Here is a 26,031-nt window from a genome sequence, read left to right as displayed (position 1 = left end):
ATTTTCGTGAATTATTCTTGCACCTTCATAGACCCTTATTTAGTTGAAAATCTTTTAGGTATGATCTTGTCACCCTGCAAGTGTTTTATTATTAAAGTAATTATGAAATTAATTATTGTATTTCCCAAATAGTTCCTTCTGTTAGCCATTAATCAGTTCTACTGTGATATTCAATACTGGAAACTATATGTGCTGTGACATAATGAGCATCCCATAGATGACCGGCTTGTATTGAAATAAAATTAATGTTACCGTCACTGAAATACATTGTGTAAACTTATTTTTATATAAAATGGGAAACTTACTTAGCATTTCCTTTTTCTTTCATGCTAGAGTACTGCAAAGGCTGGGGCATATTGGGATCATGTAGGAGATAGCTGTTGAACTTGTCCACCTTTGAAATATCAGCTCTGGTCGAGATTACGTATACTTGCTATTTTGTACGTTTGGTAAAATTTGTCTTGGGGGGGGGGGGGGGGGGTGTGGGGGTGATGGCCTCGTGGTCATATTGCTAGAAACTGAGTTAATGATCTGAGGACCTGGGTTCAGATCCTGCCACAGCAGACGTTGGAATTTGAATTGGGTCAACTTGACCTGTATTCACTGGGGTTTAGCAGAGTTGGCTATTAAATAAAATTTGTGAAGGTAAGTTTACATCTCTGTTGCTTTCACTACTGAAGTGAGTGAATTTATCATTAAACCACACCAGTTGGTTGCCTGCAATTTTTGTTGGATGACAGATTTAAGTTAATTTTTTTTTGGAAAATGCAATGGAGAGGTATAAAACTTTTTCTAGCACTGGTTAAATTCTGTAGATCTGTTTGTTGGCAGTGTGTCCAGAGTATGTAGTGGAAGCTGGTTTAATGGTGGCATTCAAGAGAGCTTTGTATTATTATGTGAAAAAGAAGAATGTACAGGGGAGTGGCACTAGATACGTCGAGAATTACAGAAGAATGATGAGAAAAGGAGGGAGGGTGGATCTCCCTCATGTTAAAGTTGTAGGCTGTCCCCTCTGCCTGAGAAGACCTGCTTTCAGAGTGCAGGCCAATCAAAAGGCTAGAAAACCCCATAGAACGAGAAGTATCACTGGAACTAGTAGCCATTTCTGAGATGGCCGCCAATCTTAGTGCAGTCTAAACTTTAAGGCCTATAGGATATACAAAACCCTCACTAGGCAAACCTGCCAGGCTGAATGCCTGGCATTGATTTGTCTTGCTGCAGGTAGAATTCCCCTGACAACGAGAGTAGGCCCTTGACCGACCATCAATTAGCTCCAGGCTGGCCTATTGAAGGCTTGGGCTGCTGGTAAAATAGCAGGGGGGTGTAGCTCTCGTGTGGAGCTTAATTTTATGGCTTGTCCTAGAGACCTGAGAAAACTAGCCCCAAACATTTGTTGGTTTTAAAAATTCATAAATCTTATTCAGGATTCCAGGGGAATAACTGAGCACACTTTAAAAGTTCAAAAGAAATTGATACTTTAATGTGAGATTTATTTAACCTTGCATCATCAACAAAATGCTGCTTCTTCTCTCCAGGAAGTTTATTGAATGTTAGTTAGAAAACTTGATTGCATCAATGAATTATCCTTGAGAATTGGAATTATTTAAAATTGAAAAGGTATCTTCATCATTTGGATATTATTTAGAAATTTGTTTAATTTTGGCATTGATGTCTTTCTTTTTGAAATTGCATTATTTGTTAGTATCCTGTTTTTCTTCCATTTTTAGAAGTATCGTTATCAAGATGACGATGCATCTCCACAGGAACACAGCTCTCCGCAGATTAGCAATGATGTGAAAGGCCCAGAGCTTGTACATGTGTCAGAGAAGAACCTGTCTCAGATTGAAAATATACATGGATTTGTTTCTCAGTCACACATATCCCCAATGAAGGTAAGGCTTTGACTTCTACAAGCCAGCAATTTGTCAATTGTTTATTACTGTCGAATGACAATTAACCCTCAACTAATCAGACTAACATTTCTTACTTTCCTGCAGTAAATAGTGATTTATTGAAAAATCATATTTCAATGTGTCAGCAAAATGCATATGCCCTCTAAGTATGGAATACTCTTTTAATATTGTTGACTTTAAAAAGTTTGTCTTAAGCTTTGAAAAACTTGATGCATGCAGCAACACTGGAGATAACAACATTTAACAGACTTGAAGGTTGCTGTAGTACACATCTTGCTCTGGTGGTAAAGTGGTTATTGCTGCATTTCAAAGCAGACTGTTTGTTTGGTTTGAGGCAGGATGACAGAGAACCTCTTTGCAGCAGGTGCAAAAGTGGGGTGTTGTCCTGTAGCTTGCATGTACGAGTACTGTATTTTGATGTGGAGTGGCAAGTCATTTATTCAGAGTTGCACAAAATTAGAGAATTTAGAAATAAAACCTCAGCTAAATAGCTTAACATGCAAGAATGTTAGATAATCAGAATATTTTGTAATTATTTCAGTCAAAGCAAGAGTCAAGAGATCAACTTGGATCAATCAGGTCAATATGATCAAAACTGGATCTCTAAAGAAGTTATGAAAATATAGTTTTGTAAGTTAAAACAGACGTATAAAAATGATATTGAAATCTGACTTTACAATCTGCTGTTCATTTACAAGCTGGTAAACAAGTGAAGCTACAACCAATTTATAAAACTCCAGATATGAAGTTACGAGTTAGAATTTGCTAGTTTGTAAATCCACTTGAAAAAATTCAGAAGTCTCAAATGAATTGAACCACAACTGAGTTCTCTGCTTTCTTCTTTGAAGAAGTGGCACAGTTTCTTCTTTTTCGATTCATTTTTGTAACATCTGTTTCGACAGCCTCTTAAGTTTTTCTGTATTAATATTACATAGGGATGTCTATTCAAAGCATTGAAAACTCTGTGATGTTAGCTTTGAACATTTTAATGGTATATATATTGAGGCTTTTAGTTTCCATCTTGAAGTCCAAAGCCTTTAAAAGTAGTCAGGCATGGTGTTCATTATGTTTTTTATCTTTATTTTCACACTCAACCCAATTTTCCTGAAATATTTTAATGTTAGCAAGTAATTAGCTGTGTGGTGTTTTCTGAGGAAGGATCGCTGAGCCTGAAACATTAACCATGTCTCTTCACAGATGCTGCCAGACCTGGTGAGCTTTTCTAGCAATTTCTGGTTTTGTCTGATTTACAGCATCTGCAGTTCTCTTGGGTTTTTATTTGATGCGCATCCCTATTCGCTTTAAGCTGAGTGATTGCTAGCCTGCTTCAGAGTGTAGACAAGAGTTAACCACATTGGGTGCCTGGGATCCATAAATAGACCAGAATAGGTAAAGATGGCCAGTTTCCTTTCCGAAACGATATTAGTTATCCAGCTAGACTTTTATACCTCTCAGTAATAATTTTGCGGTCACCATCACTAAGACTAGCTTTAATGTTCCAGTTTCACTAATTGGATTTGAATTTTACCAGCTGTTGAGGTGGGATTTGGACATTTTAAGGCCATATCCTGCAGCAGTAGTTTGGGCCACTGGATTACAAATCCAGTGACATTATGACTACACCACCATCTCCCCAGTTACTGGTTTCCACTAGTTAACTTCTACCTTAGAGCCACCAATGACGGTCAATCTGCCCTTTTCTCCTCTTCAGACTGGAAGTATCCAATATGACTTGCCTGTTGTGTTTGTAGCAGTTTATAATTGTGGAGCAATTTTCAGGTTGTACAAGGCAGTATATTTACCATTGTTAAACCACCTCCTGGATCATGTAGCTTTGGATATTGAGAAGGTTAATCAAACTATATAGGACTGCTTTTTTCTCTCTCTCTCTCTCTCTCTCTTCCTCTCTCCACCCCCCCCCCCCCCCCCCACCCCGGATTCCCCTTTCTGAATGAATGTAACAACTTCACAAGCAGAAGTTGAGAGTCTTGCTTGACTACTTCACTCACTGCTCTAGGTATAGGCAGTTAGTGTTACATCAGTTGTTTCTCAACAAAAATAAAAAGCTGCGCACCGATCCAAGACTTTTTTGCATTTTCTGTTTTTAATTTTGCTCCTCAAAGTCTAATTGACTTGTATGTGACAGATAACTAGTGTTATGCATGCTCAAGACTGTCTCAATAATAATTTAATATTCAAAAGGAGTAGGTTGAGTCTTTGATTTGCATTTCACTTGTTGAGGCTTAAAAATCATGTAATTAAAATTGTAAATTGAGAATTATCTGTTGACGCATGATTGTGGATAAAGTCTTGTGCACAGCAATATTTAATATAAGTACTTTGAATGTGACACCATCTTGACCTTCTACTGAGAATCCCTTGCATGATGTTAGGTGGAATACAACAGCTAGTATTGGTTTAATTAGAATGTGATTTAAAAGAAATGCCACCTTTTTAATAAAAAAAAATCCAAATAGTCAACATGGCCTGTTTTTGGGGGGAAAAAAGAGCAGGTATCCACAGAACTTGAAATTTGTATCTATTTTTCTGTCATCCTTCCAAGCTCAAGTCCTCAAAACTTGTGATCCTCAAGCAGAATATCAATGTAGAATTATGTTCTGGAAAGGCAGCTCTGTAGATGCATCAACAGGTGGCACACTTGGAGAATTTCTCTTAAAGTTGTGTTGTAAATACGGCTGAAACTTAAATGTTTGCAGTTGAAGAGAACGGCGAGACCTGAACCGTAGATTCAGAAGAACGCATAGCAGTCCATTCTGTGCTTTGGTAATGTCTTGCTATTCTGGAGGCACTGTGAAGTGTTTCTTGCTCAAAAGAGGTTGACTCCTATTAAGCTGAGTTAGGCTGATCACTTGTATTCCTGTGAACTTCCTCGAGGCCTTTCAGGAAAGGCTTTCCTCCTTTGAAATCTTCAGTAAATGTTTGATGTTTGATGTTTGAAATGACATATATTAAGTATCGGCTGTGGCTCGTGTAACTCTCTAATCTGAGATACAGGCTTTCTGGCTCATGCCCCTGTTCAGGACTTGTGCATTAAAATCAACACATTCATGCAATACTAAAGGAATACTCCATTCATGGAAGTGCTGTCTTTTGGAAGAGACACTAAACCAAGGTTCATATGCCTGCTCAGATGAATGTAAAAGATCATGTGACACCATTTCAAAGAAAAGCAGTGGAGCCATCCCTGATGTTTTAGCCAGTGCTTCTCCCTAATTCAACATGACTTAGAAAACCAAATCAGTAACTCTCCTCTAGACTCCACAAAGCCGTCTGCTATCTCCAAAGCACATGTCCAGAATGTGATGGAATATTCTCCACTTGCCTGGATGGAGTGCAGCTCCAACAACACTCAAGCAGCTTGACATCATTCAGGATAAAGCGGCCTGCTTGATTGGCATCACATATGTAAGGATGCAGTTGCTCCTCCACCGGCACTCAGTAGCAGCAGTGTGTACTCTTAACAAGGTGCACTGCAGAAATTCACCAAAGATCCTTAGAAAATACCTTCCAACCCCACGCCTGCTCCCATCTAGAAGGACCAGGGCAGTAGATACACAGGAACACTATCACCTGCAAGTTCCCCTCCACATCACTCACCATTCTGACTTGACAATATATCACGGTTCCTTCACTGAGCCAAAACCTGGAATTTCTCCCCTCAGAGCATTATGGATCAAACTACAGCAGAAGGACTGCAACGGTTCAAAAGGCAGCTCACCACCACCTTCTCGAGGATGACTAAGAGCGGGCAAAAAATGCTAACCAGCCAGAAATGCCCATGTCCCACAAATGAATAAAATAAAAATCATTAACTATAAACTAGTTTGACTTCAGTTTTTGACAAAATTGATGGAATTTGTAAACTGAACAACATTAATAAGTGCTTAAAAATGAGTTTTCTACCTACTTTTTGATGGAAGGGAGGATGGAAAAGACAATCCGTTGAAGTTTTAAATTAAAGATTTTAGAAAAGAAACTGATAAGTTGCCAACTGTGGAACGCAAGTCAACATAGCGTTATCTGTAATGTAGCCATAGATGGGAGAACAGAATAGAATCAGAAGAGTTTTTTTTAAAAGAATGTAAGTTATTTGGAATGGAAAGTATGGTGATTGTATGACAAGGGCCATGAAGAGCAATTCTTATTAACATCCATAAATAATCTGAGAATTGAGAAGTTTAAAAAAATATTACAGATGGTGACAAATTGTGGCTTTAGCAAATTCAGTGAAGGGTGTGAAAGACCTGAAGAAGGGAAATATGTGTTGCTTAGTGTAGAAAAGAATGTGTAAAATTTTGGAATAGAGAACACAGGATAGAAATTAACCTTGAATGATAAAATTTTAAATTGAGTACAGAAATTGAGGTAATAATTCAAGATGATAGTACAAACAGATGAGGCTGTTTAAAAAAATAAAAAACATTGGATTTGTTGTAGAACTCAGGCTGCAGTTGGGACATTGTAAAAGGGATACCTAGGAATGCATACACAAATGATCTGAAAGCAATGGAAAAGTAAAATCAGTTTAGTGGTGTGTTGCTGGAGGTGAATATGTAGACGAGACAGAAGTTGAGTTCATCAGTGGGAGGAAAGGGAGCAGAGTCAACCAGGATGGGGAAGCAGCCACTATTTTAAAAAAATTCTCTGATTCTATTCTGTTCTCCCATCAATGGCCACATTACAGATGACATCATGTTGACTTGCGTTCTACAGCTAGCAACTTATCAGTTTCTCTTCTAAAATCTATAATTTAAACCTTCAATGGATTGTCTTTTCCATCCTCCCTTCCATCAAAAAGTATGTAGAAAACTCATTTTTAAGCACTTACTGTTCAGTTTACAAATTCCATCACTTTTGTCAGAAACTGAAGTCAAACTAGTTTATAGTTAATGATTTTTATTTTATTCATTTAGAGGAGCTTTGATCCCAGATTTTATCCAGTAGGCACTAGGATCTTGTGCCTGTCAAAAGAGTTTGACTCCTATTAAGCTGAGTTAGGCTGATCACTTATATTCCTGTGAACTTCCTCGAGGCCTTTCAGGAAAGGCTTTCCTCCTTTGAAATCTTCAGTAAATGTTTGATGTTTGAAATGACGTATATTAAGTATCGGCTGTGGCTCGTGTAACTCTCTAATCTGAAAGTTCAGAGAAGAGGTCTTCAGGATGACATGGTACAGGACGGTATTTCAGCAGCGGAATTGAAGAGGAGTGTGGTAATGATGGTAGGCAGTCGAATCAGGGTGAGGGATGTCGAGTTTCTTGCCAAATGCCAAGGTGAAGGATGTTTCTGAGATTGGAGGAGAAAGTTCCTGTTCTCATGGTTCATGTAGGAATCAACAAAAATTATAATTAAGAATCCTGTTCAATTGAGGCATTTTGAGGAGTTGAGATCTAAATTAAAGTACACAACTTCATAGGTATTTATCTCTGTATTGTTACTTGAGCCATGCAGTAGTTGGTATGTGGTCGAGCAAAGATAGGGAATTAAACAATGTAGGTTGAGAGCAGTGAGGAAGGATTTTGAATCATTGGGCATGCCCATCAGTACCATGGGTAGGACTACCTGTTCTGTTAGGCTGAGTTTCACTTAAACAGGCTGCGACCAGTGTCTTGGCTGATCATATAACTAGGGTTGTGGGCAAGACTTTAAACAGATGATGAGGAGGGATTGGTGAATGGAAATTTAGAAATTCAAAGAGAAGAGTCAAGGTGCCTTGACAGTGTAGCAGAGTGTGATGGACAGATTTGTTAATGCACAATTGATACCAAACTAAGGTCAGTGTAGGAAACTGCAAAATAAATGAAATTAAAGGTTCTTACTTAGATGCATGGAAGATAGACAAGTAGCACAAATAGAGACAAATTGCTTAAATATAATTTACTATTAGAGGCATGGTTGCAAAATGAAATTGGTAAATAAATATTCCAGGCTAAGCAAATTTTTAAAAATGGGCATAGTGAAAAGGATGCTGTATTAGTAAGGGATGGCATAATGACAATAATGAGAAAGGGTCTAGCTTCAAGATCACAAAATAGAGAAAAAACAATTTGTGTGGAAATTAGGAAAATCAGAAGTTAGGCACTGCTGGTGTGAGTAGTTGATAGGCCACCTAACAATAGCTATATGCTTGCACTGTGTTAGAGGCAGAAAGCCTGAAATTTGAGTTTGTCATATGTGTACTTTGATCTTCTTGCAGTTTGTGTCAAATGGCAAGGGTGATCTAAAAATGTATAGGCTAATATTGACTAGGTAAATGGACTGAAAGTTGAGGTGGTCAATGAACAGAAGGAATTGTTCAAGGAAACTATTCGAAATGTTCTATGAAGATATGTTCTGTTGAAAAACAGCCTCATTTGAAAGATCTATCTGTGACGAGATAAGGAAGCTAAAGTTAATATTAGATGTTTGAGATTAAGTGACTGTAGCGCTTTAGAAACCAGTAGATTGCCAAAGTATTGAGTTGATTTAAAGTAATAAGCCATCAATATAAAAGCAGATTGTGAATGCTTACAATGAAGACTAGTTAAATATATAATTTGAATAAGTCCTGACACACACATTCATATTTATACTGCATTTGTTTAAGTCAGCATAGTTTTGCTTACTGGAAATCTTTTTTCCAAACTTATTAGCATTTTTGAGGATTTAACCATGTACAGTCCTGAGAATGAATAATTGGGTGAATGCTGAGTGAATGATTTCACTCATTGTCTCCCAACTCTAGTCTCTTCACAAAGGAGAATTAATTTTTTTCAGAGGGCCTTTGGTCTGTGGAATTTTCTTTGCTCGAGAGCATTGCAGGCAGGGTCATTGAATCCTTTTAAGATTATTGGATTCTTAATTGACGATGGAGTTCGTGTGAGGAGTTTAGATCAGAAAGTAGAACTGAGGCCACAATCTGACCAGTCATGATCTTATCAAATGTAGAGCAGCTTTGAGATGCCAGATGTTCTACTTTGTTCCTGATTAATATGCCCCTGTTAGGCGGATCTAGTAGATAAAATATGCATTGATCCTGGGGGGGAAATAATTAGGTGCTATGGAAAAGATTAATAGGCAAGATAAGAGCTTGCATAGTTGGAGTGCTATGATTGAGAAGGATTGGCTAATAAACAGGAAGCATTGTGGCTGTAAATGGAGCATTTTCATTTTGGAAGGCAAGGAAGAATGGAGTGCTGCAAAGATAGGTGCTGGGGCCTTAGTTGTTTATGCCCATCCTTAGTGATTTAATGAAGAGGCCAGGGAGTAACATATCTCAATTTTTTTGCTGATGCAAAGTGAGGTGGAAAAACAAACTTTGGGAGAACACCGATTGCAAAGAGATATGGATCAGGTTACGTGAGTTGGGAACTAGGTGGCAGATCGAGTATAATGAGGAAAAGTGAGAGATCATTCACTTAAATCACCAGAATGTAAAAGTGGGTCCACAGGCTAAAGTGCTAAACTGGAGTAGGGCCAATTTTGGGGCCATTAGGCAGGATCTAGCAGTGGTTGATTGCGTGAGTCTGTTTGAACGAAAAAGAATGACTGGCAAAGGGAAGGCTTTTAAATGTGTGATATCAAGAGTCCTGGGAAAGTACGCTTCTGTTTGCGTTGACGGAAATGCTGGTAGGTTTAGGGATCCCTAGCTGATGAGGGATATTGAGGCTCTGATTGGTTGGGGGTGGGGGGGGGGGTGGAGAAAAAGGTAGCACACATTGGGTATAAGCTATCGGGGCCCAGTGAATCCCTAGCTGACTATAAAACACGTAGGAGCACTCTTAACAACAGAAATCAGAAAAGTGAAAAGAGGTTATGAGATGGATCTGGCAGGTAATGTTAAAGAGAATCCCAAGAGGTTCTATAAGCTATATTAAGAGTAAAAATGTGGCTAGGGAGAAAATAAGTTCCCTTAATGTGTAAGCGTCTATATGTGGAGCCAAGGAGATGGGTCAGATTTTTAATGAATATTTCTCCTCAGTATTTGCTGAGGAGAGAATCGTGGATTCTGAGGAAATAGGGGAAACAAGTTGGGGTATTTTGGACTGCACTGTACTACTAGAGAGGAGGTGTTTGCAGCCTTAAAGTGCATAAAGGTGGATAAAGTCTGATTAAGTCCATCCTCAGATGTTGTAGGACGCTAGGGAAGAAATTGCAGAGGCCCTTGCAAAGAATTTTGCTTCATATTTGGCCACCGGTGAAGTTCTGGAAGTCTGGAGGGCAGCTAATGTTCTATTGTTTAAGAAAGGTAGAAAAGACAAGCCAGGGAACTACAGGCCAGTGAGCCTGATATCAGTATTAGCAAGTTATTGGAGAGGAGACCGAGGGACAGCATCAACCAACGTTTGGATAGTCGAGGTCTGATTAGGTATAGTCAACATGGATTTGTGCATGGGTCATGCCTGATTAATCATTTAGAGCTTTTCAAAAAGGTAACCAAGAAGATAGATGAGGTTAGGTCAGTGGATGTTGTCAGTATGGATTTTAGTCAGGCCTTTGACAAGGTCCTGCATGACAGGGTAGTCATGAAGGTTAGGTTGTATGGGATTCAGGGAGAGCTAGCTAATTGGATTCAAAATTAGCTCAATAATAAAGCAGAGCGGATGGTTGAAGATTGTTTCTGGGACTGCAGGCCTGTGACTAGTGATGTGCCACAGGGGTCGCCTGGGACCTTTTATTTGCGATTTGTATAATGGTCTGGATGTGAATGTACAAGGTATGATTGGTAAGTTTGCAGATGTTACAAAATTAGGAGGTAACGTTGATGGTGAGGAACGTTATCAAAAATTAGAGGGACCTTGATCAAATGAGGAAATGGGCTGAGGCCTGGCAAATGCAAGTCTGAGGATTTGCATTTTGGAAAGTCAAACCAAGGTAGGACTTGTACCTTAAATGGTAAGGAGTGTTGTGGAACAGAGGGAGCTAGGAGTACAAGCACATAGTTTGTTCAAAGAGGTGTCGTAGATAGATGGGGTGGTGAAGAAGGCATTTAGTGCGCTGGCCTTCATTGTTCGAGGCATTGAGTATAGGAGTTGGGACGTTATGTGACAGTTGTCTAAATCATTGGTGAGGCCACACTTGGAACATTGTGTACAGTTATAGGAAAGATGTAGTTAAACTGAAAAGTGTGCTAAGATGATTTACGAGGATGTTGCCAGAACTAGTAGGCCTGAGCTATAGGGAGAGTTTGGCCAGGATCGACTTTATTTCTTGGAATGTAGGAGAATGAGGGGTGACCTTACTGAAGTATATAAAATCATGAGCGGCATAGATAGGGTGAATGCAGAGTGTCTTTTTCCCAGGGATGGGGAATTGAAAATTAAAGGGCATAGGTTTAAGGTGAGAGGGAAAAGATTTAAGAGGAACCTGAGGGGCAATGCCTTAAAACAGAGAATGGTGCATGTGCGGAATGCGCTGCCAGGGAAAGTGGTTGAGGCAGGCACAATAGCAACATGTAAAAATCATTTGGATAGATACATGAATAGGAAGGGTTTACAGGGATGTGGACCAAATGCTGACAGTAAGAACAATCTGAGTGCACACTGTGGTCAGCGTGGAGCAGTTTGGGCTGAAGGGCCTGTTTCCATGCTGTATCACTCTGACTCTGACTACTAGAGTGGCATGTGGGAAATCTGTATGACAGGTGATTAAACATGAAATTCGTTTGAGCAGTTTTGAAGCGGAGTCCCATAAATTCTTTTGAAAGTTGTTAGTTGCTTGAAAAAAGTCATAAAGAGCATGGGGAGCAGTTTGAAAACAGCATTAACTTCATTTGTGAGAAATAGCAGTGCAGATGGATGGATGAAGATTACCTGCTTCTGTAATATAACATGATTTGACTAAGAGTGTGTAATAATTTTGAATTTGTTAAATAACTGTCATCAATAAGCTCAGGAGCTGCTGAATAATTTTCTATTTAACACAAATTGCTAAAAGGCAGATGTTTGTTTCCTGTCACTGCATTGACGCAGTTGCTGTATGTGTTGTGGCTTTGTGGCAGGAGGTGCGTACCTGCAAAGCCTTACTGTTTATGTTGAGCCATTTTGTAGTGAAAGCATGGCTCTGTTTTCAAAAGAGCTTGGTCAATCTGCAAGTTTTAAATGTTAACTTATTTTTTTACATTTGGAATAGTTATGTTTAATTTTATTAGTCTATAGAGTGTTTTCGAGCACCGGTCACAAATGAATTAATATATATGATTGACTTGGCGATTCACTGGCGAACCATTGACTTGGATTCAATTTTGTTTGAACCCTGAGAATTTTCCATATTCATACACTTTGCATAATGTCAGTAGTGGTCATCAGAATTGAGAGTTCAATGCAATGCAGTTTAGAAGATTGGAATACACTTGTAGGAATCAATCAATACTTGTATTTATATTAAACCTTTTAAGGTGACAGGAAATCCCAAAGGATTGGGTAGCGTGGTGGCTCAGTGGTTAGCACTGCCGCCTCACAGCACCAGGGACCCAGGTTCAATTCCAACCTGAAGCAACTGTCTGTATGGAGCTTGCACCTGATTCCTATCTCTGTCTGGTTTCCTCCACAGTTCAAAGACGTGCTGGTTAAGTGGATCGACCATGCTAAGTTGCCCATAGCGTCTCAGGACGTGTAAGTTAGGTGGATTGACCATGGTAAATGCAGGATTACAGGGAAAGGGTAGGGGAATGGGCCTGGGTTGGGTGCTCTTCGAAAGGGCGGTGTGGTCTTGTTGGCTGAATGGCCTATTCCCCCTCTGTAGGGATTCTGTGATGATTTTCTGATTTGATATGAGAGTTCTAAATCACAACTTGTCACCTTACGTGGTTCAGTGTTAATTTCCAAAAGCTTGTTCAAAGGTTATATGGGTATGTAATAATTCAGGAATCCTGATTGGAAAGGAACATCATTCATTGTTGAACACCAAAATAGAGCCACTACTCATGGCATACATAAGTTAGTCCCAGCCCAGGACAGCGTTCTGTGGACCCATCCCGGAATCTCCTTTTATAAAGAACTCCAGTAATGAGCCCATCTGGGAAGGACATTGCCTGCTAGCAAGGGGCCTCCTATTCAATGACCTCCATAAGGAGATCAGTGATTCCCTTTGGACCTTGTGTAGGTTATCGCAGTGTACATTAGAAAAGAAAATGAGGGACAGAATTGCAGAGCTTGCGGCTTAGTTCACCGAAACCCTTGTAACCACAGTTGGAGAAATTGCATTTGGAATGATTGAGTACAGATATGAGAGTTCTGGGGAGGGGCTGGTGGAGGAGATTAGAGATTTGAAGGATTTGGCTTTGGAGCAATTTTAAAACAAGTATGGAAATATTCACATTGACTCCCAATTATGCAGCACCCATCATAGGTTAGCAAGCACTGGGCAATAGGTGAATGGGCCTTGATGTGAGTAAGAACATGAGTTTGGAATGCAATAAAATCTTGATGTTCACGTGCCTGCCCTTCTCAAGCTGTTTCTGTGTGATGTTTTGGATGTTTTAATCCCCCACAACATTAGTGTGGGCTTGTTTCTGGTTTCCTGGGTGTAAACGGACACATTGCTGGTAAATTTTGCCATTTCTGAGGTTTAAAGGGTTGTCAGAATTAAAATGGCCAACTTTCCAGGCAGCAAAGGCATTTTTCTTATTCACTTATGGGACACAAACATTTCTGGCTGGCCACCATTTTATTGCCTGTCACCAGTTGCCTGAGACAAGGGATTCAGCAGATACACTGCAGCAGAGTCGAGTTGTATGATGTTAACTGTTTGAATGTAAATATGTGATTAGAAGCTCTTCCAGGGGTCAAGTATGACTCCAAGGTTGCAGTCAATCGATTTAACCTCCGGCAGTTGCCGAAGTGGTATCTATGGAATGAGGTTTGTGGCCGAGAACAAAATGAATGGCTTTGGTCATCTCACATATTTTCGCCAGTGCAGGTTAACAGCAAATGGTCTGATAATTAAGCATCAGGGGAGGAATTGAGAGAAGTGCTTACTTGATCGTAATGTCGACTGATATAGATGTGTTTTTGGATGAAATTATCAAGGGGCAGCATACTGATGAGAAATCAGGGGCGAAGCGTAAATCCCTGAGAAGATGCTAGAGGTACCTGTGTGGAAGCCAGAAAAGGGGGCTTTGCAAGTGGAGAGACTGTAAGAACGGCCGATGCTGGATCCTGGGACAGCACTGTGGAGCTGCAGGAACACAGTGCGTCAGGCAGCATCAGAGGAGCAGGAAAGTTGATGTGTCAGGTCAGGACCCTTCTTCAGAAATGGGGGAGGGGAAAGGGGGCTGAGAAATAGAGGGGGTGGTGGGGCTGGGGTAGGTAGGTGGGATGTTGATAGGTGAGTGCAGGTAGGCAGCAGTGGGGAGTTGGTTAGTGAGGTGGGAGGAGTCCTCAGTAAAGGACTTGCCTTCATCCCCTTCCACCCGAACATCAATGAATACAGCTCATGCTTTTTTCTCCCACCTATCTGCTCCTCCCACGTCACTGACCAATCCCCACCACTGCCTATCTGCGCACTCTATCACCAACCCACCTACCTTCCCCAGCCCCACCTCCCCTCTCTCTATTTATTTCAGAGCCCCCTTCCCTTCCCTTCCCCTCCCCTCCCCCTCCACCCCCATTTCTCAAGAATGGTCCCAACCCCAGACGTCAGCTTTCCTGCTCCTTTGGTGCTGCCTGGCCTGCTGTGGTCCTCCATTTCTTGAGTGATTTTGTAGTAATGAATGGATGGTGCACACAGTTCAATCTAATTGGATGATGATGGTGAGATGTTGCAGAAGGATGAAAGGTCTAAATATATCAAAGGTTGCTGACAGTCACGAAGGATAAAGACTCTTATTTTTATCAAATGCTTTGGTTTTGTGTAAAACTGCTCCTACCCCAAAAGATCAAAAACATACTTTAAAGTTAATAGATTCGTTGAAAAAAAACTACATATCCAAGAAAGATAGCCCACTTGAAAATCAAAGCAGCAGGTCCCCTTGTGGCTCAGCCATTGAGTTAATTAATAGGCAAGACCAGAGGGCAATTAATGCCTATAAATTAATATCCCAGCACGGAGTGATAAAGTGGCACAATTAAACTAAATTGCAAAGAGTGGAAAGTGTGTCTTTTTCCTGCATGAAGAAATCATACCTGAAGTATTGCCAATGAGATATTAAGAGATTTTGTGTCTCCTAAATGTAGTTACCTAGTTTCCCAGACCTGTTTCCACAGGTGGCTTCATTCTGAGGCTTGAAAATTGTTGCAGTTCCCCAGTTGTAACTGCGTATGAATGCCATGGCAGACCTGACTGTCTTCGATCTCACTACTTCACTTGTTTGCCAAATCCACCCCCCCAGCCCCCACTTTGGGAACGCCTCACCTAATTTCTTCAGACGTAGCACAATTTTGCAAATGCAGAGCACTTCAAGGAATTATAGTGCTAACTTAGTGAGATGTCCAGTCATGATGCTGAATGTAATAAATTTGGCTAGTACCCTTAAAAATAATGCCCATGCCACCTGCAGATTGTTGTTAAAATCTGACTAATTAATTCATGTTCTTGAGGGAGTGGCACTGGCAACTTGTGCTTGATTTGGCTTGCATGTGACTGCAGTCCCCCACTAATAAGCAATGTGTTCCCTGAACCAACTGGCTATACAGCAGACTTAAAGTACCTAAGTCAGCTCCTCAGTTGCCTTTGTATAGCTGCTTTAAAGAATTGAGATTGCATACTCAAATGAGTCATCTACTCACACCAAAATAAAATTGGAGAGAATTCTCGTAGTGGAGTAGATTTTGAATCAATGATACTGTGAAATAGCGTTAGCAAATTGGCAGCTCATCTGGATCATACTTTTTATTTACTTTAATAAATGAAATATATAACCCTCAGTCCTTAAGGAGGATTGGGCATTAAATACTGTATTATCAATGATAACTCATCTCAGGGTGATTTTTTTTTTAAAAACTCCATTCTTGTAATTTGTGATCCATAATGCAGCAAACAACGTGGAAATTACTGTACATTCATACAACTTAGATGTTTAAGTTGAACAAGAAAATCACTTGGGGCCATTTTATTTTAAAGCACATATATATTTTTGCTAGTTTAATGGCAGTATGAAAAATACACTTTTGGAATGAAGTAGCTCCACTTTTTATGCTCAACTTTGAGTTATGTTCTATTTCATTATTGTGCATAGGTAATAAATCATTACATTGCAACAGATGACTTGAAAAGATGGACTTGACTTTTACCTTGCTTGTGATCATAGCTTTCAGAATGAGAGTTGGGAGAAAGACTTTTTCTGGAGATGGCTTCATGGCCCTAGTACAGAGAGAGTATTCTTGACCTGTGTAGATAAACATTGAATGTAATTGGTGCTAGCTAAGCAGTAGTAGGGCCTGCAACTGAGTTGACACCGTTTTTGTGTGGAAAACAGCAAACGTTAGAGATCTTGGATCAGACAGCATCGATGGGGAGAGCACAAGCTAACGTTTTGAGTCTAGATGACTCTTCATCAGAGCTCAAGTGAAGTGTGGAAGGGACAGCGTTTATGCTATAATTTGGGGGGAGGGGGTGTAGGGGGAAGGATGATAGTACAGAAAAGATGTTGATAGTTCAGATTAAGTGGTCAGAATGTGAGAATGGCAGAACAAGTTGTGTCTCCTACCAGACTTGAAAGGGCAGACAGTCCCACTGAAATGGGGACAGGGGAGAGATTACATGATAATGTAACAGGCTAAAAAGGGAAGAAATGGAAGTTGGTTCATAGTCTGAAGGTATTGAACTCAATATTAAGTACAGAAGGCTGTAAAGTGCCTAGTCTGAAGATGATTAAAAAAAAGTGTGAGGCTGGATGAACACAGCTGGCCAAGCAGCATCTCGGGAGGACAAAAGCTGACGTTTCGTGCCTAGACCCTTCATCAGAGAGGGGGGATGGGGTGAGTGTTCTGGAATAAATAGGGAGAGAGGCGGAGGCGGACCGAAGATGGAGAGAAAAGAAGATAGGTGGAGAGGAGAGTAGAGGTGGGGAGGGGATAGGTCAATCCAGGGAAGACTGGATGACATGTCCGTCATGGGCCTCCTGCAGTGCCACAGTTATGCCACACGAAGGTTGCAGGAACAGCAACTCATATTCCGCTTGGGAACCCTGCAGCCCAATGGTATCAACGTGAACTTCACCAGCTTCAAAATCTCCCCTTCCCCCACCACATCCCACAACCAGCCCAGTTTGTCCCCTCCCCCCACTGCATCACACAACCAGCCCAGCCTGTCTCTGCCTCCCTAACCTGTTCTTCCTCTCACCCATCCCTTCCTCTCACCCCAAGCCGCACTTCCATTTCCTACCTACTAACCTCATCCCACCTCCTTGACCTATCAGTCTTCCCTGGACTGACCTATCCCCTCCCTACCTCCCCACCTATACTCTCCTCTCCACCTATCTTCTTTTCTCTCCATCTTCGGTCCGCCTCCCCCTCTCTCCCTATTTATTCCAGAACCCTCACCCCATCCCCCTCTCTGATGAAGGGTCTAGGCCTGAAACGTCAGCTTTTGTGCTCCTGAAATGCTGCTTGGCCTGCTGTGTTCATCCAGCTTCACACTTTATTATCTTGGATTCTCCAGCATCTGCAGTTCCCATTAGCCTGAAGATGACATGTTGTTACAGCACAAACTGTCGGGATTCACTGGAACACTGCAGCAGAATCCCCTGTTTGTGATTGACTGGGCTTTCAGCCATGTCAGACTCATCCACTGTACTTCTGCTCTCATCTGTTCCTCTCCTTTCCAGAACAATGGTAGGATTTTCCTTTTCCTCACTTCTCACCTCACTAGCATCCGCATTCAAAGGATTCAATCTGTCATTTCCACCACCTCCAAGCAGGATGCCATCACCAAACACTTAAATGGATAACAAGATGTACAGCTGGATGAACACAGCAGGCCGAGCAGGAAAGCTGACGTTTCGGGCCTAGACCCATCTGCAGTTCCTACTATCACTTAAATGAATAAGCCCTGTTTTTTTGTCACGAATAATGGGCAAGAGTCATAACCTCACGATGGACATCTTCAATGCGCAGTTTCCCAATGAGGTATCTGTGTAATGTACATTGTGGAGGAGCAGGAAAACTTTCTGTACTTCACCACAAACACAAATGTGGGAGTGTTTGGGTGAGGACAAAGGAGGTCATTTATAGGCAGCCCAGTGTAATGTTGCGATGGAAATGGTGAAACTGGAATAATGAAATGGATGACGTACAGGGAGGTTTATAACTTGGGGCTATGCTTTCCCTGCTTGATTCTTTTACAATTCATTACTTGGAATGTGTGAAGGCAAAAACTACTCTACATTGAAGAAACCAAATGCAGACTGGGTGACCACTTTGTGGAACACCACTGTGTGCAGATTTTGCTGTCTGACTTGTACAAAACTCCTGATAATGGCTTTTGAGTCATATTTCTCCTGGTGCTGTTATTATCCCAGAGGATGTTTATAACTGAACAAGTCAGATCTTGGGCTTAAAATCTGGCTTGATCGATGACAATTTGATTCCTCCTGGTTTTAACTAAGTGGTTTCTTGCTGTAAAATGAGCGCACAATGTTGCAGATTTTGCTTTAATAATTAAACAAGTTTACGAAGAAGAAATTATGATAAAATAGATTAAACCAACCATCTAATTTGACAAATTCAAAAGATTTTCATAAACTTGGTAAAAGTATCATCCCATTAATCCTAGAATACTCCTGGATAAATTGGAAATGCTGAACAGATTTTGTAAAGTACCCAAAACACACCTTTGTACTGTATGCAAAAACACCACTCTCAATATTCATACCGGTGTCTCTTTATCTAACACCTCATAGATTTAAGCCTCTTTGACTTCATCCTTTAGACTGGAACTGCAGATAGCTTTTACCTGAAACTTTTATACTTCTGAGTTTAAATGTACTTTGTTTTAAGTAATTTCTTCAAGATTTTACTCAAACATTCCTGGTCTGAGACTAAAGCATCTAAGAATTCTGGCCTTCACTAGGAAGTAATCTATTTCATTATGTATTCTTCCCTTCTCAGGATCACTGGTCAGTAGACCCACCCTCACCCAAAGACTTCATATACCTGCATAAAACTCAAAGTGCAAGTCAGATCAAAAGTGTCCCTCTCTAGCCTATGGGTGTTTCCCTTAAGCTTAAAAAAGCAACTTTCAGAAGAATCTACAAAGCCTTGACGCCCCATTATTTACCTTGCTAGGGTCATAAAACAATAAAGACAAACAGGAAAAAAAGTCCATCAGTGCTGCACAAAATCCTGTTCACTCTCAAACCAGGCCTCAAAACATTTTTAAAAAATCACCTTGGCTATGAAAACATTTAAGCACTTCAGACACAAAGTACACAGGTTACTAACTCAAAGTCTGAAAACGCGAATGTAGAATAAATGGTTTTAAAGATATTTAAATTAATCAGTTTGCTCACCAGGGGCATTTTAGGTCTACCTATAGCACATGGACTGCAGTGCACCACCTTCTCAAGGGCAACTAAGAATGGGCAATAAATACTGATCCAGCCAGCGATACCCATACCTCATGAGTGAATAAAACAAATCACATTATTATCAACATCTGAGAAAGAAAAGCTTGAATATGCAAAATGCCAGATCCAAACTTTGAACATCAGTTGGAAGTTGATTACAGTGGTCTGCTAATATACACAATCCATTGTTTTAAAAAGAGGTGGACAAAAGGCAGGTAACTATAGGCCCATTAGCTGAACTTGTGTAATATGGAAAATGCTTGAAGCTATCAAAAATGAAGAAATAATGAAGACCAAGATAGAAATCCTCCCATCAGGCAGATGAGCTTGGGTTCAGGAAAGGCAGGTCAGGTTTAATTGATTTACTGAAATTCTTTGAGGACATTACAAGCGTGGTGGGGAACAAGTGGAAATGGTGTATCTGGATTTCCAGAAGGCATTCAACAAGGTGTGGCACAAAAGACTACTGAGTAAGATAAAGGTGTATGGTGTTACGGGTAATGTATTAGTGCAGATAGAAGATTGGTTAACTAATAAAAAGCAAAGAATGGGGATAAATTGTTTTGCAGCTTGGAGATCAGTGGCTACTTGTGTGCCTCAGATCAGTGTTGGGAGCACAATTGTTTCCAATTTACATAGATAATTTGGACTTGAGGTCCAAGTGTAGTGTGTCAAATTTCATGGATGATACTAAAGTAGTATAGCAAAATGTGCGCAGAGAACACAAAGTCTGCAGAGGGATATTAAGTGAATGGGCAAGGGTCTGGCAGATGGAGTACAATGTCAGTGAATGCGAGGTCATCCATTTTGGTAGCAAACTAGACTACAGTTTAAATGGGGAAAAATTACAGCATGCTGCTGAGCAGAGGGACGTAAATGTCCTTGTGCATGAATCACAAAAAGTTGGCTTGTAGGTGCAGCAGGTAATTTAGAAAGTAAATGGAATATTGGGCCTTCAGTGCTAGAGAGATGGTGTTTAAAAACAGGGAGGTTATGCTGCAGCTATGTAGGGTGCTGGGCACACCTGGAGTACCGTGTACAGTTTTGATCTCCTTACTTGAGAAAGGAAGTGCTGCCACTGGAGGGGACGCAGAGGAGGTTCATTAGATTGATTACCGAGTTGAGAGAGTTGGTTTATGGGGCGGGGTTGAGTAGACCGGGTGTATATTCACTAGAATTTTGAAAAATGGACAGGGGAAATCTTTCAAAAACGTTAAAAAAATCATGAAGGGAATAGATTAGAAAGAAGTAGGGAGTTAGTTTCCACTTTCGGGTGCAACTAATGCATAGCCTCAAAATAAAGGGGAACAGATTTGAGACGGAGTTGAGGAGGAAATTCTTCTCCCATAGAGTTGTGAATCTGTGGAATTCCCTGCCCAGTGAAGCAGTTGAGGCTACCTTGTTGAATGTTTTTAAGGCAAAGATAGATTTCTGAACAGTAATGAAGGGAGGTATGGTTCACATGGGAGTACGTGGAGCTCAGTCCATGAAAAAGATCAGCCATGATCTTATTGAATGGCAGATTAGGCTCAATGGGTCAGATGGCCTACTCCTGCTCCTTTTTAGTTAGTGTTATTTTTGTTAACCATAATAGTCCCCATTAGGAGCTACTAATTCTCTTAGGCCAATCGTATCAACTCCTTTGTCTGTCTGACTGTTCTTCTTCCTCTTTAGGCTCTATCTCCACCTATCATTTACTCCATAGCCCCTCTCCCACCCATCCTCTGCATTTTAAAAAAAACATTTTCCTTGCTACCATCAGTTCTCTGAGGAAGGGCCAGCTAAACTCTAATTTCCGTCAACAGATGCCAGACCTGCTGAGCTTTTCCAACAATTTCTGTTTTTGCTTTCGATTACTGTGGTAGTTGGTCACTGATACATACTCACATAAGGCTGCAGGTAGTACTAAGGAACAAAAGAAAATGAGCACCATATCTGAGACAGTTAAAAAAATTATCGTTAGTAATAAAGAGGAAGCCATGGCCTAGTGGTTTAATCGCTAGCCTGTCAGTCCAGAGACCTAGGTAATATTCTGGGGTCAAATCCTGTAATGACTGAATTTGAATTCAATAAAAGTCTGGAATTAAGTGTCTAATGATGACGATGTTGCTGATTATTGATTTTAGAAAAAAATTTAAAATTTAATTTTTTTTAAAATTGTGGCTCACAAATGTCAATTATGGAAGAAAATCTCCCACCCTTACCTGGTCTGGCCCACGTGTGACTCCAGACCCACAGCAGTGTGGTTTGCTCTTCATTGCGCTCTGGGCAATGTTGTTATCATCACCCATATCCTGTGAGTGAATTTTTAAAAAAGTAAAACAAAGTTTCAGCCTATTCCCAATGCTATATTTTCTAGGGAAATCCATATTTCAACTGAGATTATTTTTGTTGACTCCTTCCAGTATCTCTTCCTTGTGTTATGACAGCAATTTTGCAATACCTTTCGGAGTGTGCTGGCATGAACCTTTCTCTTTCAAACTTCTTGTCAGAGAATTGGAACGTTTATGTGCTCTCAATATATGGATTTTTTTTATCCCTTAGCACTCCAGGTGTTCTCCTAGACACTTGACTACAGTTGCATCAGTTCCAAGAAAGTATCTACTTAGATCAATATTCAGATACTTTTCAGACCGCTTTGTTTTTAAAGAGCCACAATTTACACCTACGTTCTCAAAATCTTTGTCTCTACTTTTTCAAAAACAATGTTTCAAAAATAATAAATAATATCTCCATTTATCCAACAGAACTAAAGCACTTCACTGTATGAGCATCCTTTGTTCCAGTGCAAACTTTACAGCCTTTATTGGCTATCAAGGGTTAATGCACTGACTTGTGTGATCTTCGTTATATTGGCAATGGCCTCCTGTATAAGATTATAATTGGATTGTAGCTGGTCAGACGTTCTCACAAGGACTTTTAAAATATGGCAGAGCTTAAAACTGCTAATCAGTTTTTCTAAACTTTTCTAGAAATCTTCTCTGTCTTGACATATCAGCGCTTTATTTCTACAGGCACTTTCCTACCGACACATGCGTATTTCAAATTATAGGAAATGGCCATTCTTAAACATCTTGTTATTACACTCTAAACTGCATCCCCCTGATCTTGAAAGCAGAATCATAGACCCCTCAAAAGAGATCTTAAAATTTTGCTAGGCTAAGGGAACTGAGTTTAGTCATTGTAAATCAGAACTGGCTCAAGGATGCTGGTATATATGTGGCTCGGAACCATTCCAGTATGGAAATATATATTTCATCTGCTTTTAACTTGCAAGTGGGAGTGCTTATCTTCTAGGTCATATTTGGTTTTACTTGGTGAAAGGCATACTCATTTTTTAAATACAAGTGAAATTTTTAAAAGTCCTATTTTTAGGAGCACTTAAGCATTTTAATTGTTTTCACATTATGACTTTGAAAATGACGACTGGCAGTGGCAAGTTAATTAAGAGGATATGGGCTCATAAAGATGAGAAACTGGAACCTGAGATGTTACTGCTAGGACACAGACCACTAGGTAATTGCATCTAACAATGGGATATTTTTTTCAATGTAGTGAATTGAGATCTGGGAGCAGTGAGTACAGTCCAGCTTAATCTAAATGCCTTTATATTATGAAACATTGGTGTTTCAATTTGTGAATGGTGAGCGACCGCAGAATACAAAGGGATCTAGGTTACATGGTATGCAGGCGCAGCAAGTAATTTAATAGGCCAAACAGAATATTGACCTTTAGTGCAAGGGTAGAGATTATAAGTAGAGAAATCTTGCAAAAATGATGTATCCCGGGCATTGTTGTGATGACACTGAGAAGAGTGTGTGCAGTTTTGGTCGAGCTCACTTAAGGGGGAACGTACTGGCATTAGACACAGTTCAAGAAAGTTCATTTGATTCTTGCTTTGCACGACAATCAATTTTTGAAGAAGGATCACTGGATCTGAAAAGTTAACACTGCTTTCTGTCCAGAGATGCCTGACCTGGGTGTTTTTTTTTAGCAATTTCTGATTTTGTCATGGAAGACTTTGCCCCACACTCCTATGAGCAAAGACCCAATGAGAAGTGATCTTTTTGAACGGAGATTTTGAGTGGACTTGCCAGGGAAGATGCTGAGAGGATGTTGCCTATCATGGGATGTTTAGAACAAAGTGGGACAGCTTGTGAAGGAGGAGCCTCACAATTAAGACAGATGAGAAATTTCTTTTCGGGGACATGGGTATTTGGAATTCTCTGCTAGTGAAAGGTGAAGCATGGGACACCTGATATGTTCAAGCCTAAAGTAGACAAATGATTGATTTGGAGTTGAGCATTTTCTTGGCGGGGGGAGTGAGGGGGGGGGGGCAGTAAATTGAAAGTCACACCAGATCAGCTAGAATCTTATTGACTGCAGAAATAATTTTGAGGGGCCAAATGGCCTCATCCTGGTCCTATTTCTTGTGTTTAACGGCTAATTTTAAAATCCAGGAACAGATTTGCCCTGCAATAGACTCCAGGGCTTGTTGGTTTTGAACTTCTGCACTACCTTTCTGTCCAAGCATAGCATGGGAAATTTAAATTTTAGAAGTTTTGAATGGACTTGTCTGACAGATTCAATAGTAAAATATTGACAGAGTTGGAACATTTTATTAAATCAAAATTTAATATTGGTAATTGACAGTGTGGTAGTTGTGGTTGTTTTTGCATCATATTTAAGACCCTACAAGTTAAAAATAAATCATTCTATTCCTGAAACTAATTCTTCAGTTCAAGAGAGAGCATTTTTATTAAAACGGTAAGATGGTGTAAAGTGAAGCAAGACTGTATTTTGTAAGGTATGTTTCGTGAATTGGCGTTAAAGATTCAAGCTGCATGATTGAGATGGATTAAAAAGTCCCAGAGTTCAATTGAAATGATGCTTTGTCATAATATAAATAAACAATTCAATTTTCTGTAGCTAAAGCATTCTTCAGAGCTGAGGCATGAAATGTCTTGGGATTGTCCTCATTTCATTACATAGAATCTTAGCTACTGAAATATTATCAAATCCAATTGTTATTGTTTAGAAATCCTTTTAAATGGGTCAATGACTTGATTTAATGTAAATTAAAGTACGCATCGAGGTGCACAGTTTTCTCTTTAGCCCTTATTCAGAATAGTACCCAGAGAGTCACTCTAAATTTTGAGCATAATTGTAAAATGCTGCTAGAAGAAATTAATTATTGACCTGGTGACTGTCAAGTATTGTTACAATTAATCTCAGTTTCTCAATGTTCCTTTCAACTTCAGTGGACATGTAGCAAGGCAAGAATCTGTCATGAAAGGTGCTAGTTGGAGTAACATTGAGCTACATTGTGCCAGGTGAACAGTTGTGCAGTGCAGATGGCGATAGAAATAATTCAATGACACATCTACCCCCGGGACACGCACCAAAACTAATTTGTTTGCTCCAGATAAATGTGCTGATTCCTTGTGTTCCTGACCCTTGCACATGTAATGTTTTCTTTCTCTTTTTCATGGAAAATCAAATCAAATCTCTCTATCCTTTTCTGCAATTCCCCATATTTCTCTGTTTTGACTCTTCCCTGGATTTTTTGGCCATGGTTGATCCTTTGAAAGGAGGATGTAGCATAGTGGTAATGTAATTGAGCTCGTAATCTAGAGGCTTGAGCTAAAGCACAGGAGGCAAGGGTTCAAATCTCAGCATGACAGCTGGTGAAAGTTGTTGCAATCCTCATCCAAATGCCAAGTTTATACTGCATAGGAATTTGGGATTGGGGAAGGGATATTTAGCCCATCAAATCTTAGCCTGTTTTGACGCAGGTAGAACATCAGAACCTGGGAGCTTATCAAACTGATCTTCTGTCTTGTTAAGTTCTCCTTTACTAATGTATAGTATTACTATTGTAATTCTTTTTTACACCATTTTACTAATACTAATTTCCTTCAATTTCTCATTCTGTTTAATCCCTTCGATCCCTTAACTCGAGGAGATTGACTGAATCTTGCTCAGTAAATACAGATACAAAGTAATCGTCAGAAAGCTTCCATTAATTAGCTGCAGTTACCCAGAGCTCATGTAACCTGAGAGAGAGGCCAGTAACTTTATTATTTTAAAGCAAAGTGAGAGATACAGAAGACTGGCTAATAAATAATTGTATGGGATTCCATGATTTTGGGCAAACAGTGTTATTGGGGGGAAGGCAATTAGTGGGTGTTATTGCTGGATTATTCATCTAGAGACCCAGGCAACCTTCTGGGGACCGGTGTTCAAATGCCAACACAGCAGATGGAAGGAAACTATCATCTCTACCTGTTGTGGCCTACATGTGATTCCAGACTGACAGCAATGTGGTTGACTCTTAACTGCCCTTTTTGCAATCAGGGATGAGCAATAAATGCTGGTCTAGCCAGCAGCTCCCATATCCCTGTGAATGAGTTTTAAAAAGTACAATTTAGAATAGTAATGCAGGTTTTGTCTAATTTGTTGTTGATACAAGTTGACTGAAAACGTTGCAGCACTCATCAATGCATTCAACACACATCCCATGGACATCTCACTAACTACCCCCCCCCCCCCCCCCCCCCCCAGATATTAATGCCAGTGTCATCAAATCTGATTGAACTTCAAGGGATTACA

At 40.1% G+C, this 26,031-nt stretch overlaps 1 protein-coding gene across 18 annotated transcripts in view; it reads left to right on the top strand.

Annotated features, from left to right (window-relative positions):
* LOC125457523 (disks large homolog 1-like) overlaps positions 1 to 26,031 on the top strand; it is a 406,012-nt gene that overhangs the window by 136,886 nt on the left and 243,095 nt on the right. For 17 of the 18 annotated variants that reach the window (XM_059651157.1, XM_059651153.1, XM_059651152.1 and 14 more), the window contains one exon: positions 1,728 to 1,892. The exons of the other annotated variant lie outside the window; for it this stretch is intronic. In XM_059651157.1, coding sequence (XP_059507140.1) covers positions 1,728 to 1,892 — 165 coding nt within the window. The remainder of the gene's footprint in view (positions 1 to 1,727; positions 1,893 to 26,031) is intronic. 18 annotated transcript variants of the gene reach the window in all.

This window comes from Stegostoma tigrinum, chromosome 14, assembly GCF_030684315.1.
Source record: "Stegostoma tigrinum isolate sSteTig4 chromosome 14, sSteTig4.hap1, whole genome shotgun sequence".
NCBI lineage: Eukaryota > Metazoa > Chordata > Chondrichthyes > Orectolobiformes > Stegostomatidae > Stegostoma > Stegostoma tigrinum.
Note: the sequence above shows the minus strand (reverse complement) of the source record. Positions and strands in the feature narration are given on the sequence as shown.